The 19,000-nt window shown below is 40.9% G+C and overlaps 2 protein-coding genes across 4 annotated transcripts in view; one reads left to right on the top strand and one right to left on the bottom strand.

Annotated features, from left to right (window-relative positions):
* The first annotated feature begins 1,260 nt into the window (after positions 1-1,260).
* Positions 1,261-19,000, top strand: part of poc1a (POC1 centriolar protein A) — a 34,830-nt gene continuing 17,090 nt past the window's right edge. For 2 of the 3 annotated variants that reach the window (XM_025060242.1, XM_017036558.2), the window contains exons 1-9: positions 4,096-4,298; positions 4,580-4,664; positions 4,771-4,942; positions 5,097-5,276; positions 5,397-5,504; positions 5,951-6,066; positions 7,087-7,220; positions 10,247-10,315; positions 10,447-10,578. In XM_025060242.1, coding sequence (XP_024916010.1) covers positions 4,281-4,298; positions 4,580-4,664; positions 4,771-4,942; positions 5,097-5,276; positions 5,397-5,504; positions 5,951-6,066; positions 7,087-7,220; positions 10,247-10,315; positions 10,447-10,578 — 1,014 coding nt within the window. In that variant the 5' untranslated portion in view covers positions 4,096-4,280. Of the gene's footprint in view, positions 1,754-4,095; positions 4,299-4,579; positions 4,665-4,770; positions 4,943-5,096; positions 5,277-5,396; positions 5,505-5,950; positions 6,067-7,086; positions 7,221-10,246; positions 10,316-10,446; positions 10,579-19,000 lie in introns of those variants that run through there. The other variant, XM_008320596.3, reaches the window with a different exon arrangement.
* Positions 2,500-3,967, bottom strand: b9d2 (B9 domain containing 2). The gene has a single exon (XM_008320594.3). It carries the CDS (start codon positions 3,147-3,149, stop codon positions 2,622-2,624), a length of 528 nt encoding a protein of 175 aa, XP_008318816.1. The 5' UTR covers positions 3,150-3,967; the 3' UTR covers positions 2,500-2,621.

The raw sequence follows: 19,000 nt of genomic DNA, 5'->3' as shown, positions 1-19,000 counted from the left end.
TGGAACAACTAAATACCTTCCTGCCCTCAAAGGACACTGACAATAGGTATCAAGGTGTGGCTTGAGTAATAGTATGGAATTTTTTTTTTTTTTTTGTCTCTTATGCAACACTACCCTCTGAATGTAAATCCATTGTTGCTGATGGAATGCTCTGATGCGTCCAGGAAATGTGCACGGTAGTATTGATGATTGGAAGGGCCTTGAGGAATTAGCTCAGTGTAAATATTGACAGTCAATACAAACTAGTCCTGGAACCATTTCACTTATTTGTGCAAATATGGCATTTGATCTTTTTTGTTTGTTTGTTTAACCTTGTGTGTGTGTATTTTTGTTTATGTCAATATTTGTGCCGTAGGGTTCAGTGAAGGAAGGCATATTGTTTTTATCCTTCAAACATGAGAAACACGAGTTGAGCTATTCACTCTATAGTCAATTTTGTGGTAAACAGAAACGGGAAACTAATCAGTTAGTTCATCCTAGTGCCACCCTAAATATTTATGTTTAAGCTTCGGTCGATGTCGATTAGAGAAACGTTGACCCAAACGCACTGAGACTGACATACCACAGCTCTGAACTCCACAAGACACCAAAACGCTATACTATAAAAGCCAATGAGTATACAGCACAGAGTTGTCTAAAAGTACAAACAATTCTATTGGAGGATTATTATAACACAATCTTTATTTTCATACATACACGCAATTCTTCGCAGACTACCGGGTAAAAGGTGTGTTTTAGAAAGATGTGGTGGAGATGATTTATCATTTTAAAGTGTCCAACAAGTACATAAAGTATGAAATTATAAACAATATAACATTGTGTAGCGGCCAAGGCTAATATTTCACAGTTTTGCTCATAGACAAGATAAGGATTCAATTACTAATGGCTTTTGAAATTAGCCAACACAATTGAAAATGTTTTTTTTTTAAACATTTGCATGTTTGAGTTCCTTTTTTTTACACATTGAAAAATAATTGAATCTTACAAAACAGTTTACTGTAAATACGTAACATTTCAAGAAATGACGTTATAGGACACTGATCAACATGTTACAAAACTCCACCGAGTGGAGTCGACTGAACAAAGATAAAAATAATAGCCTGATTAGGCAACAATGGAAATAACGAACCTGATCAACATGTTACAAAACTCCACCGACTCTAACAATCAGTCGACTGAACAAAGATTTAAAAAATAGCCTGATTAGGCAACAGTGGAAATAACGAACTGAATGACGACCTTCTGGACTCACGGAATATACAACTTCCTTGTCCTTTTATATACAAATTCGCTACCAAGGAGTCATTCTGACACAATTCTGACATCTGGTGGGAGATGTGCATCACTACAATTCCTATGTGGATTTCTTTTAATCGGTTAGACACTTTAAATAATTTCTTCAACAAATTCCTACGGTTATGTGTGATTTTATTGCGTTATTTCTCTACATACTGATCATGGTGACGATAAGACTTCTGTCGACAAACAGATTATAATTTCACCTTCCCCTTTAAGAAACCTGGAGACGCTCAGCGCCCAATAGCGGCGCGTAAACTCAACTGTGTGTTGTCCGCAGAGCTAACAGCGGCAAGCTAACGGTTGCTCACAAGTGGCTGTCGTTAATATCTGTTAATTTCAGCTGCAAGTGCAACCAACGTCGCCGTATATTTTGTCTAACGTGTCAGTTAACGCCACTATTCTTGGCGACAGGGCGGGGACTGAACGATATCAGGGAAATATGGCATCAGCGATGGTGAGTGAAGCAGTCTGACGCTTGTTGACATAAAGTTGGTTTCTTAAATGCAGTTTTCGTCGTAAAACATGTCACCAATTTAACGGCCGCAGGTGTTGTTTTCCCTTGTTTTATACGTTTACTTTTGTAGTAATTGTCTTAAAGCTGCAAAGGCATTTCATGTTCATCGTCAGGGGAGTGTTTTGACCATCTTAAACATTATCCTGAGAACATGTTGCTGCAAACGTGGGATGAAGCCGTGGAACAAAGTTTTGAAGGTGTACATTTCAAAATATATGAAATCAGGACGTATGTGTTTACGCAAAATTTGCACAAGGTGATTCAGAGTATTTGTCAGAGTACCTGGTGTTATACACACTAATGTGTATGTTAGATTTGAATAGTACATTAATCAGTGTCGTGTATTTATATTGTATGTAGATACTTGGTTGTTCTATTGCAGACAAAGCCATCTAACCCTGGAATCCTCAACCTTTTTCAGAACAGGAAGTCGCCCTATTTTACAAATATATGTAGGGGTATCTGCTCCACCTCCAAGGTGTGCATGTTTAACTCTAGGAGGTCATCTATCCCCTATATCTATCATCTATAAATGAAAAAAACATTATAAATAACGATAGAAAATATGAAAGTATTAATATATAAAACATTTATAAACCAAAAGATTATCCAAAAGCCCTGATCTAGCGTTTGTGCATATAATACTGTGGTACGAACGTGAAACAAACAAACAAACTTGTCAGGCAACTTCGTTTTTTCTTTATTTACGTATACAAGTACAAAAGCAGTTTAGATAAAAGTCAACAAATCTAAAAAAAAAATCAATTCCACCATCTGCACATCAATTAATTCCCTAAATATCACAGCGTTAACTTTCGACGCCATATTTGTCAAAGTTTCTCATGATAACGCCCAGCTCCAGCTCCACGGTCCCCATTGCTTCTGTGTGCAGCCTGTATCTATCCGCACCGCTGTATATCAAATCCGGATTGCGGAGCTGCGGTCCACCACCGACAAACAATTGTGAGAACTGCTCTTGCCAGGATCCCAGTGGCCGCCAGGTCACACAGTTTATCCGGTGTTGTCCCGGGCTGGAAGGGATGTGGCAGTAGCCGTATCCGTACAACTGGCAGCGCCCAAAGGAGTCCTGGTGCCACACTTGGAGGTGAAGCTTTGGCCAGCCTTGGATTCCCTTAACAGCAAAATGCAAATCGATGGGGTGACTCCAGTACGCCATGTCTCCAAGTTGAGGCATATCCACCTGGGTCTGACCCTCCTTCAGGCCGGACAGAAGACGCCATGCTCCCCCTATATGAACTCCCCACTTGCAAAACAGGCTGTTCTGTGGGAAACCACTCGCACCGACGATCTGGCCGATAACATGCAGCTCAGCCATGTTGTATATATATACCTAAACACAAACATGCGGCAGCTGAGAGTATCTAGCTCCGAATTTAACGGCCACTTATTGACAAGGAGCTGCAGCTAGGGCGGCTAACGTCTCCTTGGTAACTCAGCCTGCTCTGTGTTTGGCAATAAACCCTGCGTTTGTATTTTAAGGCAGCACTGCCTACCATATAACACACACACTCTCTCACGCCACTTCAAAAGTGTTTAAAAGAGTAACAAACGTCAACTTTTCCACCTTCAGCTTAAACGCACAGAAACAGCACATTTAGTGTTAGTGTTGTCACATTTTTGTGACAGTCACAAAAATATGTGCCTGACAGTCTAAATACTGGGCTTAAAAATAACCCGATAGGCTTACTTTGTTTGTTATCCACAATCACAGACGAATTTGAGGCCCCGTCTGCGAAGAATACTTAAGATACACAGGCTTGTGTGTTTGTTGTTTTAACTTAACAAAATCTAAAGTCCCCCCAAAAAAGTTACAAGTTTCAGCGGCGCCGGTTTTCAACTTTATTTGCCAAGTCGAGTTTTCAGCTTTGTGGCCTGTGCGCATTTCCATAAAGGGGGGCGTTTGACGTCATATTATTCTACTTCCGCGTAAAATATTTCAAATTTATGAGGGATATTAAAAAAGTCCATCCCTGCCAGAAGTGTTACTGTCGCATTCAGTGCATTCGGCTTGAAACAACGTTTGCATCAGTATTCCCAAAATGTACATAGATATGGAGCTAATATAGAAAACCAGAGCAAATAAATTAGCCAAGGAATATCTCCTTACCTGCAGAACTTCCCTTACGAAAACACAGATATTTACAAACAAATATGTGATAAAAAAAAAAACTGCACATGTCACTACCTAAAATGATACTTTGATATTTTGACTTTTATCTCAACTCACTAGTGCACTTGTTTAAACCAATATTTTGTAACCTATTAGACTTTTTAATTTAAAGGTGTTGGAAAGTTGTACAACCTGTAGTTCTATATAGTCACCTAGTTTTTTTTTTTTTACATGACCATGTAAAAGGAAACTAAACTAAAAGTTTCTCACACAACAGCAAATGTTTTTGGGGCCTTATCTGACACGTTGTAATAACTCACTGTATAACTCAACAATATGAGGCAGTCGTTTTTGGTATGTTGCTATGATAGCGTGGTATTAGATAAAAATGTCACAATACCATGATTTAACATTAATCTCTGTCCTTTTGCACAAAACATTTTAAATATACATGAGATGCAGCTGCTAAGTGATAAAATATTAGACGGACAATTTGAATGATCTTCAGCGCATCTGGTCGGGTTACGGTTCTGTGGTTTTACGTGGTTGTAATAAAATGCATGCGATTTGAAATCAAGTTTGCTCTGGTCCTAATATGCTGCTAGTGCTCACTGTCCCTCTCATTGTCTACATAGTCTGATCCAACCCTGGAGAGACACTTCAAGGGACACAAGGATGCTGTGACGAGCGTGGACTTCAGCTGCACCATGAAGCAGATCGGTAACTGCCTGGATTTGTGTTACTTGTTTGGACCAACCTAAGCACCTGCGGTGTTGTTGCCTTGCTTGTGTTCTAACGTGGTGTGTTTTATCTTCTCCTTCTCCAGTCACAGGCTCCATGGACAGCTCCGTGATAATCTGGAACATGAAACCTCAGATGCGAGCGTATCGTTTTGAAGGACACAAAGATGCTGTGTTCTCTGTTCAGTTTTCCCCCTCTGGCCACTTGGTGGCGTCGGCCTCCAGGGACAAGACTGTTCGTCTTTGGGTGCCCACTAGGTCCCTGCTTTTCTTCATTTATTTAGGAATTTCTTTCTTAAGCGTTAACAGTTCCAACAGTTCCAAAAAAGGATTTCAGCAGAACACGCTTGCTGCTGTTTCAAACTCTGCTGTTGTGTTTTTTTTTCTTTTTTGTTCGTCCGTGAACATACAGGAAGGCCGACTCGACTGTTTTTCGGGCTCACACGGCTACTGTTCGCAGCGTTAACTTCTCTGGAGATGGACAGACTATGGTCACTGCCTCGGATGACAAAACTGTCAAATTGTGGACGGTCCACAGACAAAAGTTCCTGTTCTCTCTTAACCAACACATCAACTGGGTCCGATGTGCTAAGTAAGAATCCTTTCACAAGTACTGTACATTTTTGGAAAGCCTCTATCGTGTTAAAATATAAATTCATGAATTTAAATGAAAATAAATGTTTGGTTTTTTTTTGGGTTTTTTTTTTTGCAGATTCTCGCCAGACAATCGGTTGATTGTGTCATGCAGTGACGATAAGACCATTAAGCTGTGGGACAAGAATAGCCGAGAGTGTATTCATTCCTTCTATGAACATGTTGGGTGAGAGTTTTGGATTAGATGAGAGTTTCTAACAAGAAGGTTCTCAACCTCTGGAGGTCCACTGAGTACTGCTTAGTGCATATTTAAAATAAAACTATGAATATACTCAATAAACCTGCATTTATACATGGATTAGATACACTTTAATATATACTGCAGTTTTATACAATATATTTATAGTGTAAACGAGCCCTGCTCCATCTGTCCATCACTTTGGGGGTCATTAAATTAAAAAATTATTGACAATTTCCCATTACTGGACTGTCATATTGCATTGCAAGTGCTTTTTTTTTACTATGAAAAATGCAGTAACAATAGTCGACAAAACTCTACAAGTCATTCTTGAAGAACTGTGGGAAAGATAGACATTTGTTTAAAAAAAAACAACCCTTTAACGAATAGGTCGTGTTGTTAATTGTTTCTATTATGTGTTATTTTCTTCTAAGATATGCAAATCATGTGGATTTTCACCCGAGCGGGACTTGCATTGCTGCTGCCGGTACTGACAACTCTGTTAAGGTGTGGGACATCAGATCTCATAAAATGATACAACACTACAAAGGTAAATTTAAATCAGATTTCTCTTATATTTAAAAAAACAAAAAAAAACATTCAATTTACGGTTTTAATTTGACTTTAAACAGAATGTATCAACAAATGTTTCTCTGTAAATAACAGGCCCATCTCGAACCCGTGCTCGCTTTCTCGAGGTGACTTATCATGCAATTAATTTACTAACAACTCTGCGCTGCAAGATTTAAAATAATTGTAAAAACCCGGTAATCGATCTCATTCAAAGAGATTCAAAGTGAAGATAACTCTGCTCTTATTTTCTACTTAACCTCGGCCTTAAGTGTAAAACTATTGATTTTATGCAGCGCTCTTGCTGTTTCATTCTCATTACACATAAAATAAATAGCAGACATTGGTGTTTGATGGTAGTGATAAGGTTTAATCCTCCTCAAATGAGACCCTCTTTACAATTAATAACTCCTTTTAAAAAAAAGTTATTTTCCAACATTTATTTCTCCCACAACCCTGTTGTCAGTGCCTGGTTGTGTTTTCCTGTCATTGCATGTTGCTGCCAGCAGAGGGCACTTTTGAACAGTCTATCCCTGCTGCTGCTGGGTTTTTTTTAATTTTTCAGTTGTCTCCTCTAGTCACAAAGCGTCTCTTGTCGGAAAAGTATAGATTGCTGTAAAGTGCTTGATGTAACATGGTATATATGCTGTTTTAAAAGTTTAATATATTGCAGTATTGGGTTTGTGGTGTGCAGTTTTGGTAACAAGCACCCTTGTTGGTAGTGATTGGTATAATACCTACCAAAGTGTCTTTGAGCAACATATTATAGAGACCCAATCTGAATATAGAGTGTATAGAAAATAGAGCTTTATGTAAATCATGTAAATATGATTGTAGGATTTTAATTTAGCTTTATGTGTCTCACCCTTACATCTCTTTGGGTGAATGTAATAAATGTTTGATTTTTCCATGTCCAACAATTGGAAAAAGTGCACTTGTATATGATTACTCGCCTGTGAGTGTAAACCTCCCCTTTGTGTTTGTGTGTGTTTTTTTGTAGTCCACAACAGTGTCGTGAACAGCTTGTCTTTTCACTCCAGTGGAAATTTCCTTCTTACTGCGTCAAGTGACTCGACCGTGAAGGTACTCGACCTGGTGGAGGGCAAGCTGCTGTATACGCTGCATGGACACCAGGTAAGCACCCGGCCGACTCTGAAGGGTTTTCGGTTCGTCTCCCTACCTTTTGGCGACAGTTCACATTTCAGAGCTCGGGGCCGGATTGGTGTTGTGGTTGGACTCCCTCCTGCCACCAGGAGGCTTTGCGTTCGATATCACATTGTCCTAAACTAGTCTCTGTTAGGTGTGTGAGAAAGGCCATCCATCGTAACCACTATACGGACCACTGCTGTGATTAAAGGGACCGGCTGAAAGTGATTCTTCTTCTGTTGTTGTAAGGTTTGAATAGAGCAGACAGTATGAATTTGCGTATAAAAAAAAAAAGTCAAGCCGTGTACTACCTAATAAAGGAGCAAGCGCCTTTTGCATGAGTTCCGTAATTACGTCTTGCCGCGTAGGTGCGTTTTAATCGTCATTAATCGCGATCAATCGGGATTGTAATTTCACAACAAAGTCTTAAATGCGACGTAGTGTTATGATATTCCTAAAATAGTTGTCCTCCGAAGGATTGTCCTACAGACGGCGGACGAAATAAAATGACAGAATTACGTCCTCCAATCAGTAGATTAGACGCTCGGTCCGACGTAAGATGCAACTTAAAAAAGAAAAAAAAGCAGTAAACGTCCTCCAATCAGTAGATTAGACGCTCGATCCGACGTAAGATGCAAAAAAAAAAAGCAGTAAAAAAGCAATGCCCATCTCATGTTATGATTACCATCAGGTGCTGCAGTTTATAGTTCATCATCCAGACTAAGGATTGATTTATTTACACATAAACTTCTTATTTTACAAGGTACCTCGCAAAATGTTTATACAGGGCAGAGACAGAGAGAGAGAGAGACAGAGAGAGAGAGAGCACTGTTCTTCTTCTGTTCACCTTGATCTGTTCCCACTCAACAATAACACGAGTGGCTTCCACTTGATTTTTTTGTTGAACCAAAATATCCTCTCAGCCAATGATAAATGAATTGCTGTCTCATTAGTGTGAGTGTCTGAACCGTTGCGTTCCCTCTCCGTATTAATTGAGAGCGGCTGTAATATCAGATCTTAATTTGTCAAGTCTTCAGTCTGCTTTTCCATCCTGGGTGTGACTTTGTGCATATGATGCCTTTTTTTTTTTTTTTTATTATTATGGATGTGCTATATTTCAGTCCTTGCCAGGCCGATGGACGGCCCACTCACGATGAGTCATTTGAGAGTTGTTGGAAGGAAGCAAACCTGTGTTTCTGTTTCTGTTTCGGTTCCTTTCGCCCCTCACCTCCTCCCTCCACATCGTCTCTCTCTCTCTCTCTGCTCGTTCACTGTAACTCCTCTACTCGTATTTCACACCTCCTTTATCCTGTCCATTTGCTTGCAATTCCTTTTCGAGCGCCTCCCTGCTCTCACGTCTCGGTAAAAAAAAATTGGCAAGCCGGACAAACTGTCTGGATGTCTTAGAGACATGTGGGGAAAAAAATAAATAAATTGCTGAGTCAGCTCTAAATGTGGCCCTTCCCTTTATCACCCTGTTTCTATTTGCTTTTTCGTTCGCCGTGTTACCTGCGCTTCATTCCAATCATGGGCCAAGAGTTTTCATAATAAAAGATAAACACAGATTTACAAATGTGATCATTTACCGTCCAGTCCAGGCATGGGCAAACTAAGGCCCGGGGCCCTGATGTGGCCCGTTTAGCATTATAATCCGGCCCAACAAAATTATCCAAATTATATAATTGGCTTGTATTGCGATTATACTTCTACGTCTCTTCCCTGCAATGCCCACGTTTTCCCGATAGACGGTCGTAGAGAAGGCAAAAAGCAGTTTAGCATTTTAGCTTTTATGCATGACTTTTACATGTCATTTATCTTACTTTACACCAACTAACATCTCTCTGCTCCTGACCCGACCCTGTTGTCAAATTTTAGGACCTATTGTGGGCCACGAGTCAAAAAGTTTGCGGGTCACATGACACGTAGTCCACTATTTATCAATTGCAAAGATGCAGAGCAATTCTATTTCAAATCAAAACAAGCAAAATAGTAGAGATTAGCGGTTGGTTTTTCTTGCGCATGACACGTAGTCCACTATTTATCAATTAAAAAGATGCAGAGCAGTTCTATTTCAAATCAAAACGAGAAGGCGAGAAAAATAACTGGTCATAATTTACCATTAATCCGTACAATGTCTGTTTGTACTTTAACGCGTTGTGCAGAAGAAAAGTATTCGTAATAATAGCAATAACGACGACAACGACAACAACAACAACTAAGCCGCGAGTGGTTGTAAACATCATCTGGCACCTGTCTGCTTTCTGCCGCGTTCTTATTTATTTCGCCTCAGTAATGTGCCAGTGAGCTTCACACGGCTGACTGACTGTGTGAGTGTTTCTGTGTGTGTATGTGTGTGTGTGTGTGTATGTATTTTTCTGAATGTGTGTTCATGTGTGTCTGACCGTGGCAAGTGCCAGCCTGGCAGCAGGCATTAGTCAGAGCACAGACAGAACATGCTGTCTGTCAGGCCGTTTGGTTGCCATAGTGACACTGTCTGCTTCTCTCAGGTGCTTCTGGGAAACCATTCCTCACCCAAACCAGCTCGTCTGGGTGCTAGCCACAGGAGCCAGCTACCTCACAGTGCCTGTTCGCCATTTTTCCTTTTATGTTCTATTGTTTGCTTCCTCTCCCCTCCCTCCGTCTCCCGTTTGAACACTGTCAGAGTCTCGGGGCTGTTACAGGTGACCGTGTCTTTTGCTCCGTGACCTTTAGAACAGAAATAAACGGAGGTATATACCGAGAGAGTTTGTGGTGGGTTTTTGTGGCGGGTTTGAGTGTCATCGGTCAAGCACACGCAACATACACACATCAATGTCCGACTCTTGACATCTCCGGATGTCTTTTTTTCCATCTCTCTCTATCTACGGGAGTGTGAGTCTGGACTTTTCCACAAACGTGCGCGATTCTAAATGTCTCCCTGATTTTTTTTGCGCTGGTGTCTTGACTCTTCGCAGAAGACGACCTTGTTGATTGTGTTTTTTTTAAGTGTTTTTCTTCCCCCCCGCTCATCTCAGGGTTCAGTGACCAGTGTTGCTTTCTCCAGGAACGGAGAGTACTTTGCCACCGGAGGCGCTGATGAGCAGGTAAATAATCGACTTCTAGATTAGCATCGACGAATCAAAACAACTCTCTTCCTTTGTGCATCTTAAAGCAATAGACACCAGGCAAAACCTTTTTGAGGGTTTGTGATGTACATCTTGTGCTCCGCCAACAGGTGATGGTGTGGAAGAGCAACTTCGACGGGGACGTTTGCGACAGCGCGCAATTTAAGAAAACCTTAAGGACTCCGGCTCAGCCGACCACTAACCTCCACAAAAGTGTGCATCCACAGATGGTCCGCAGTGAGGTAAGATCAGATTGATGGAGGCAAACACTGTGAGCTGGAATCCACTGAATTTTTAATGGTCCACTTTAGAGCCGTACTAATATAAATGGGTGGAAAATGGAAAATAAGTGACCTGACTGTGCCTCGGCAAAAAAACGTTCGTGAAAAGACTAAAAGTCCACAAGCTCATTAATCAATGGTTAAGTGTTCAAATCAGGCTCGGGAGGTTTGGGGAAAAAAAAAACAAAACTATCATTATAATTACTTTCTAATTATTTGATCAGACATTATTTAATATTTTGTTTATATATATATTTTTTCCATCCTACATGGTTTTATGTCATTTTGTCTGTTCAAATCCACTGATTTCTGCCTGCGGCAATCGTAATTTTTTTGTCACAGAGCCTTAGCTCTGATTAGCTACTTCAACTTGGTATGCACACGTACGTTCGCATCCTTTAACGCCCTCCACATAAAAAAAAAGCAAATTAACCAAGGAATCACAGAAACGTGCACAGACTCCCCTTCAGCGCTTCTCACCGCCAGAGTAGCCGCTAATATGTTTCAGCGCATATCTTGTGTGGAGCTGGGCGTACAGTTGAGTACATGTCTCAAATGTGTGACAGCTTGAACGTTAATAAAGGCGTTACATCACAGTACAATCACCAAAAAAACAAAACAAAAAAACAATTAAACATTTATATATGCTCTCGCTAATGCCAGGTGATCAATCCTCTGCCAGCTCTCCTCCACCCAAACAAAAAACTTTTCGCACAGTCCGGCAGACCCTGTTGGCTTGCTTCTGCCAAACCTGGACTCATCCATCAAGCCCGCTCGATAGAGAATCAAAGTTAGTCCTTGGGCAGACCCTGTGTCTCCGCTGCTCCACGCCGCCGCTTTGGTTTTTCTTGTCAGGCTTACGGTGGATCTTCTCGGTCATAAAACAATATTTCGGCGCATCTCGCTGTGCACACCGTGTCACTCTCCTTTTGGTATCTCTTTGATATCCAGAGTGTAAAACAACACAGATCCAGCGACAACATCCTGCTGTTTTCAGAGGGCCGTTAGCTGTTAGCAAGTTAGCACAGGCACAGGTTTGGCTGTAAATGCATGACAGATTCATTAAGGCATTCAAAGAATTTAAGTTTTTCTTAAATGTAAAAACTTGGCAAAAAAAACATCAATGCAAAAATATATATATATATATATATATTAGCAGTAAAATGTGCACAACAGAAAAGGTGCTAATCGTTAGCTTACTTCAAAGCCAGGGACAGATGAGACGAGGATGACGACGAACCACAGGCATCGCTGTCTGTCCAGCCGACAGCTTAGCGACTTCAATCATATAAATATATATTTTAAACAGTGTACAATGAACAATGTTTAAACGTCTCAGAGTTGTAATAAGAATGCGTTCTTTGGCCAAAGTCCAGTAAAGTTGGAATTAAATCTTAAGCTGCGGTGTATCTCAACCTTCGTAGGGTGCGATCATAAAGGTACTCAGATGGGAAAATAAATAAATAAATAAATAAACCTTAGCAGGGAAGGACACAGGTGTACACAGGAGGCCTACTCTACTACATTTTATTACTTTGCTACTACTACCTGAGGTGATCAGTTAGTGTCGTATGAGGCTGGTCCCAGATCTGCACTCCGGTCTCCGACACTTTGATAAATGAGGGCCGTGGTGTCAGATAGTGGCCGGCAAACCTCAAAGTACATTTAGGTTTCAATTCCTTTGACACCCAGACTTTTACTTACATCAGCAAGGGCACAGCCCAAAATCCAATTTTTGTCCCTCTCTCTCCCTCTCTCTCTCTCTCTCTCTCTGTCGTTCACTCACACACGCTCGTAGACATTTTGTCCCGTCTGCCCTTTTCTGTTATCGATTCCCTGCTAAAAGTTTTAATCTACCTCTCCTTAGGACTTTATTGAATATCCAGTAAAGCCCTATGATAACTCCTAATTAACTAATTTAAGGTGATGGAACACATTTGGCAATGAAACGCTTGTGTTTAACGCTTCGAAAGCCCCCGACCAACAAATCCTTAAGCCCTGCAGTGCATAAAGCCCAGAGTACACATTTAGTAAACATTATCAGGACCGGTCGTGACACGTGACCTTAAACGAACAAAGCGATGAGGGCAGAAATAAAACAACAAAAATCTTTTTTTTTTTTTTTTGAAGGACATTTCTGAAGCATCCGCGTCCGCTCTCGGAGGATGATGTGAACATGTTTTCTTAATCACATTCTAAAACCCCTTCAGCAGAATTTCTTTTCCCTCACCATCCGACTGTCTTTCCACTTGCTGCCGCGATACTTAGCCCCCTGTACTTAATAACCATTATTACGGACTATCTGAAAAGGGTGATTATCATATGGGTCACTGAGCCGGGAGAGAAATGATTAATGCAGTGAATGTTACGTGTTTTTTTTTTTTTCTTTTCTGAGAAATGCTCTTCTGGTAAAGTACAGCCGAAGCCCTTTCTGGGGAAGATGTCATTTTCCTTGTGTAGAACTTAAACTTCTTTCTCGTTCTTAAATCACATGAAATAAGAACACGTTTTCTCTCTGATTTCAGTTCATATAAAAGGGAGGCATACTGTCCCCGAACATCTCGTAACGTTGATGGAAAGTTTTAAACTGCCAGAATGTATGATGTATTTTCGAACATGTACGGGGACATAATTGTTTGTCATTATGTCACTGAAGTACAGCGCTACTGTTTACAGTGCGTTGGCAAGAAGAGCTGCGTCCGTCGGAAAAATTCAGTTCCGCCGGCGCGACATAACTTGATTTTTGCCGTCAGACGGAATAAGATAAGTACTTGACGCAGTGGTAACATCATACTCTAGGGGGGGCTGTAGAGTATCAAATAAGAAAATGCTTCATTTTTCGGTGTCAAGTTTTGCTACTCAGATGTTAATCACATGACCAAGATCAAAAAAAAAAAAAAATCCATACGTGGTTACCAGCGATGTTTTGTGGTTACCACCACAGAATTCCGGTTGCGTCTGACGCAGCAGCAGCAGCAGCAGCAGTGGTGGAACTGTGTGTGTTTTGAGCGGCGCACACACACACACTCACACTCACGGATGCAACAGCTGCCTAGTGAACTATCAGCCCTCGCCGATGTCTGGATGTATTGACTGTGCGAGGTGGCGATTTGTATTTTTTTTTTCTGGCAGCCAGGTGTCTCTGTGCAAACATCATCCACACCCTTTGACTCCATACGCTTCCGTATTCCTCATGTTTCATTTTTTTTTAGGAGAACATTTTGAAGTCCAGTGAGGACTTTCTCAATCTGGGCTCTACAAATAAAACCGACTTGACCCTTAGAGGGTACATTCTTTACTGTCGGAGACACACCGTCAGCCGGGAGCGGGCTTGGGGAGAAAGCAGACGTGTCGATTTTTCGTGAAAAGCTGGAAAATAAAACTCTTAAGATTTGTACTGTAATTTAAAATGTAAAATCAAATTAATATTGGAAAAAAAGTATCGTTCAGGAACCAGTATCCAAATGCAGTTGGTACTGGTATTAGTTTCTATTAATACCTAGCCTTATATCTAGGACATCAGAAGAGTCTGACTTACACTTGGAAGCTATAACGAAGGACAGAAAGTACCCAAAAAAAAACAACAAAAATGAAAGAAAGTGAACGTCGCACAATCCAACGATGGAATGTTGGAACATTCCTTTTTAATAAATTACTTATGGAATTTTTTTTTTTTGACTCTGTTACAGCATTAGATTTTAAACCCATGTCGTTTTAGTAGGGACTAGAGCCTTCAAATATGACAATAGCACCCCCTACAGGAGAGGGGAAAAAAAAATCCTCCTTGGTGTGTGTCAACGTCTTGTCTAATTGTAGACATCGACTGCAGCTTCAGCTACCAGTACCAGCTTCTTAGAGAATCTTTTCCTACACTGTATAATTTACGATATTATAATTTATTAATACAAACCCTTTCATCTTGAAAATCCCCACATACGGCTCCCACACGTGTGTGTGTCGCCCCAGGAAATGCAGAGACGGGAAAAAAAAAAAAAAAAAAATCTGTTTCACCAGTTCATATGTGGCGCGTGTTTATTTACAGTTTTGATAGAACGCAAAGAGACATTTATTAGAGCGTTAGCTACGACAGGATGATAGAACGCAAAGAGACATTTATTAGTGCGTTAGCTACGACAGGAAGCACATAATTAGCATGTAATTATTGATGCAGTATGACGGTGTGCTGGGAATGTTTACATGGGGTAGATTCCAAAAAAAAAAAAAATCACATCAAATCAAATGTCTAAAAAGCCGATTCCAGAGGCGGCAGCTGCCAACAGGTTCACTAAAAAGATATTAAGGATGTTGTTGGTTGTGACCGAGGATTTATAGCGGTCCCTTCTTGCTTTGCTGAACTTTCTTTATTGCACAATAACGCCTCCAGCTGTAATGCATTTCTCCAGGAATAAATTGACCAAGGGGACCATAAAACAGTGTTTATTCATGCACCGGCCAGTCAGAAGAAACTCATTTGATAAACGGATCCTTTGATTTGATCAGGCGCTAAATCGTCATTTGTTCAAATGAGCACAGCACCAGAAACGTGACTTTAGATGAGGGTCGCCGTTTAAATAACCAAATTTTTTTTTTTTTTTTTTAATTCTGCCTTTAACAGACTGAAAACGTGTCTTGTTTTTGTTCCGTATGTGAAGTGATGCATCAGTGTGTGTGGACATGTGTTCATGCATCGATGCCAAGTGACAGGGAGATCAGCTCTCTGTGATCACATCCGCCCCCATCCATCCATCCATCCATCCATCCATCCATCCACCCCTCCTCCCTTTCTGTCTCTAGTTTCACATCTGGGCCTTTCTTCTACTCACGTGTGCCGACAGACGAGCCACACACTTGCAGCATGTCTCTTCTCATGACACACATGACACACACACACACACGATGACACAAGTCACTGCACCGCTCGACTCAGCTTTTAGATGTAAATTGGTAACAGGGAATAAGGTCGGGAGATTTGCCGTGTTAGCTGTGTAAACATATTTCATCTCGGTGATTATTCTGTAGATTTTTGCGATTTTTTTTTTTCTTTTTCTTTTCTCGTTGAGACCCCAACCCTCCTGCACCAGATGTACCAGAAGTGCCGTGCAGAGAAGCAGGTGTTGCTGCACGGAGAGGCAGGTGATATTGTTCTAGCAACAGGAGGTAAATCTGTTTGACAGCAGGAAATGGAGATAGAGCGGGGAGGGCGGCAGGCAGCGGGGAGGGCGGCAAGAAACGTTTTGAGATAAGAGAGGAGCGAGTTTAAAAAAAAGAGAGAGTCTAATGGGCGAGCAGAGAGAAAGGAGATGGCATTAGCGACGGACAGCGCAAAGTGGCAGAGCCAAAGGTACGGAGAGTGGTAAAAGAGGGCAAACACGTGGAGTTAGGAAGGGCGACGCCAGAGCAGCCAGCGGGGGGGGAACGGCAAGACGGAGAGCAGGGGAAAACAAAAAGATGGAGAGAGTAGTATAAAAAGCTTTTGACACACACCTGTTCCGCCTGCCTCGCTGCATTATGGACTTCATAAAAAAAAAAAAAAGGTTAAAATGGACAATGTAATTTTACAAAAGCGAAAGGAGTCGAGGAGGGGGGAAAAAAAGCCGAAAGCGGAGCAGAGCCAGTGTTTATAGGAAAGTCGTTCTCTGTGGCATTTCTGCAAAACAAAATTCACATTTAGTTAACTAGTTGCCTCGACACCAGTCGTATTAGTCAGCAGACGTATCTGTGAGAAAATGTCACGTTCCATGATGATCATTTGCGATTCGCTGATGCAATGACTGCTGCTCGGGCGTCACGTCTTGTGTATCGACGGTCGACCTTCAGTGTCACACAATGAGTAAAGTTCCAGCCTAAGGAAATTTTCCACTGTTGGTTTTTCCACTCCAGGTGATTCATTAGGGCAGTAATTACACTGTTTGCTGGGTTTGCAACCCAGTACCTGTGGACACTATTGTGTACCGGGGTTTTCCTGGTGCCCACGCAGCACTGCGACAGTACCAGGTGTGTCTGGTTTACAGAGCAATGCATTGCTTGGGTTTCAGCGTGGTCTATTTGCACAGGATAGAATGCAGATAGACTATCAGACAGACGTTTACACTGACAGTTTCACACTGTACAAACGCAAATGGCCTGGTTTCAGACTATCAGACAGACGTTTACACTGACAGTTTCACACTGTGCAAACGCAAATGGCCTGGTTTCTCAGACAGACGTTTACACTGACAGTTTCACACTGTGCAAACGCAAATGGCCTGGTTTCATATGTATGTATATGTGTATATGTATACATGTGTATATGTTTATATATATGTATATATGTGTATATGTATATATATGTGTATATCTGTATATATGTGTATATGTGTATATATATGTATATACGTATATATGTATATGTGTATATGTATATGTGTATATGTATATATGTCTATATATGTATATATGTGTATATGCATGTATATGTGTATATATGTATATGTATGTATATGTATATATGTATGTATATGTGTATATGCATATATGTAGTTATATGTATATGTATGTATACGTATGTATATGTATATATGCATATAGGTATTTATATGTATATGTATGTATTTGTATATATGCATATATGTATGTATATATATGTATATGTATGTATATATATCTATATCTATAGCTATATCTATATATACATATATATAGATATAGATAGATGTGGAAATTACCTGTAACGATGTATGAGTCCATCAAAAAGTTATAAGGATCCTGACCATAATGACTTTAACAGGATATATTTTTTTGTCAGGTCAGGTTTCGATTTGGCTCCATCCACATTTATTTTTTGGTTTTCACCAAGAATGACAAAGGACATTCTTAAGGATCTCTGTTTTAGTCCTTAGAAGGAGCTGATTGTGACCTGGTGCCAAAGACTTCCCCAGAATTTCACAAAGAAAACGTTCTCTGGTTGAAAACGCAGCTTGCAGTGTGTGGGTTTGGATAGTTGAGACCAATTTTTAAAAGCAGCAGCAGATTTTTTTTTAAGCGACAGGGATTCCCCTACACACTCCATAGTCCTCTGAGCGTGTGGCCGCAGCAGTGGATTGACCGTTTAAGGCAGCGGTGTCAAACTCATCATGGTCCGGGGGGCCACATACACAGCCTGATTAGATTTGAAGTGGGCCGGACCAGGACAATCAGAACATAAATACCCTATAAATAGCCCACAAAAAGTCCACATTTTTCTCTTTTCTTTTCATGCACATGGGTACAAATCTATTAGAAAATATTATTTCTAATGAAATAATATTTGACAAAACATCACGAACATGAAGTGTTTGTGCATTTTTTCCACTTTCAAAATGGATCAAACGGGCCAAATTGGACCCCCCCCCGAGAGGGCGAGTTTTGGCCCGCAGGCCGTATGTTTGACACCATTGTTTTTAAAGTTAAGCGAATTCACCAGGACTTTCTACCTTTAGTCTTTACGTAAAGAGATCCAAGAACAAAATGTATTTCCTCCATTTTTTTTTTTTCCTTTTTGTTTTTAAATCTAAGGTCCCGATTTTACCGTCTTGCTAGCTGAGATACAGCATTGATGACACCAAATCTGCTACCAGTTAACTTGCAAAATATTAAAAAAAAACTTTTTTAAATGGTATTTATTTTAAATTGTAGATAACTTTATATAAAAAAAAGGCAGGGACTCGTTTGTTTTTCTCATTCCTCCTCCTGTCAAAAGTTTGGATTAATTTAACGCTTTTCACTCAATAATACAAACAAACGAAAAACCTTTGACGGTTGTGCTGAGGTCAGTTTAAGTTTGGGAGATTCGGAGGAAGCCATCCTCTCCTCTTCAGCAACTTGGTACACACAGACGCACCAGCAAACATGCTTTAAAATTCCGAGCGGGCTCTGGGGTTTCAGTGCCCGCTCTGGCTGACACCGTGGCACGAGAGCGGGTGACAGCGGCAGGAAACGATGTGCCCGCTGTCACGAGAACGTTTGGGTTTGAACCACAAATGTGCTGACCGCACTCCTGACAGCGGTGACATCCGCAGCGCAACTCATTTGTACTGGTCTCACAGGTGCATTTCGATTATGACTAAATCATGCTGATCACATCACTTTTCCCCTCCCAGAAAGTTAGAGCAGCTCATCTGTTTGCTCAGTCCGGGCATGCACCACGCGCTGAGACAATATCGAGTGCTGATATTTAAGGGCAGTGAGTTCAAAATGTGCCATTTTCCTTCCTAACGTGATATTGATTCTGGAGCCCGCATCTCCTTTTTCCATATTGGACTCTCCGGCTGGGTCTGCTCCCTCCAACAAACACCTTGTAAATAGATTTATACTCGGCAGCTTTAATGTATCACGGCGGGCGGGCGCCATTACACTTTTTTCCCCA

The sequence above is a fragment of the Cynoglossus semilaevis genome, chromosome 11 (genome assembly GCF_000523025.1).
Source record: "Cynoglossus semilaevis isolate Cse_v1.0 chromosome 11, Cse_v1.0, whole genome shotgun sequence".
NCBI classification, from domain to species: domain Eukaryota; kingdom Metazoa; phylum Chordata; class Actinopteri; order Pleuronectiformes; family Cynoglossidae; genus Cynoglossus; species Cynoglossus semilaevis.
This window is presented reverse-complemented; position numbering and strand designations above follow the sequence as displayed.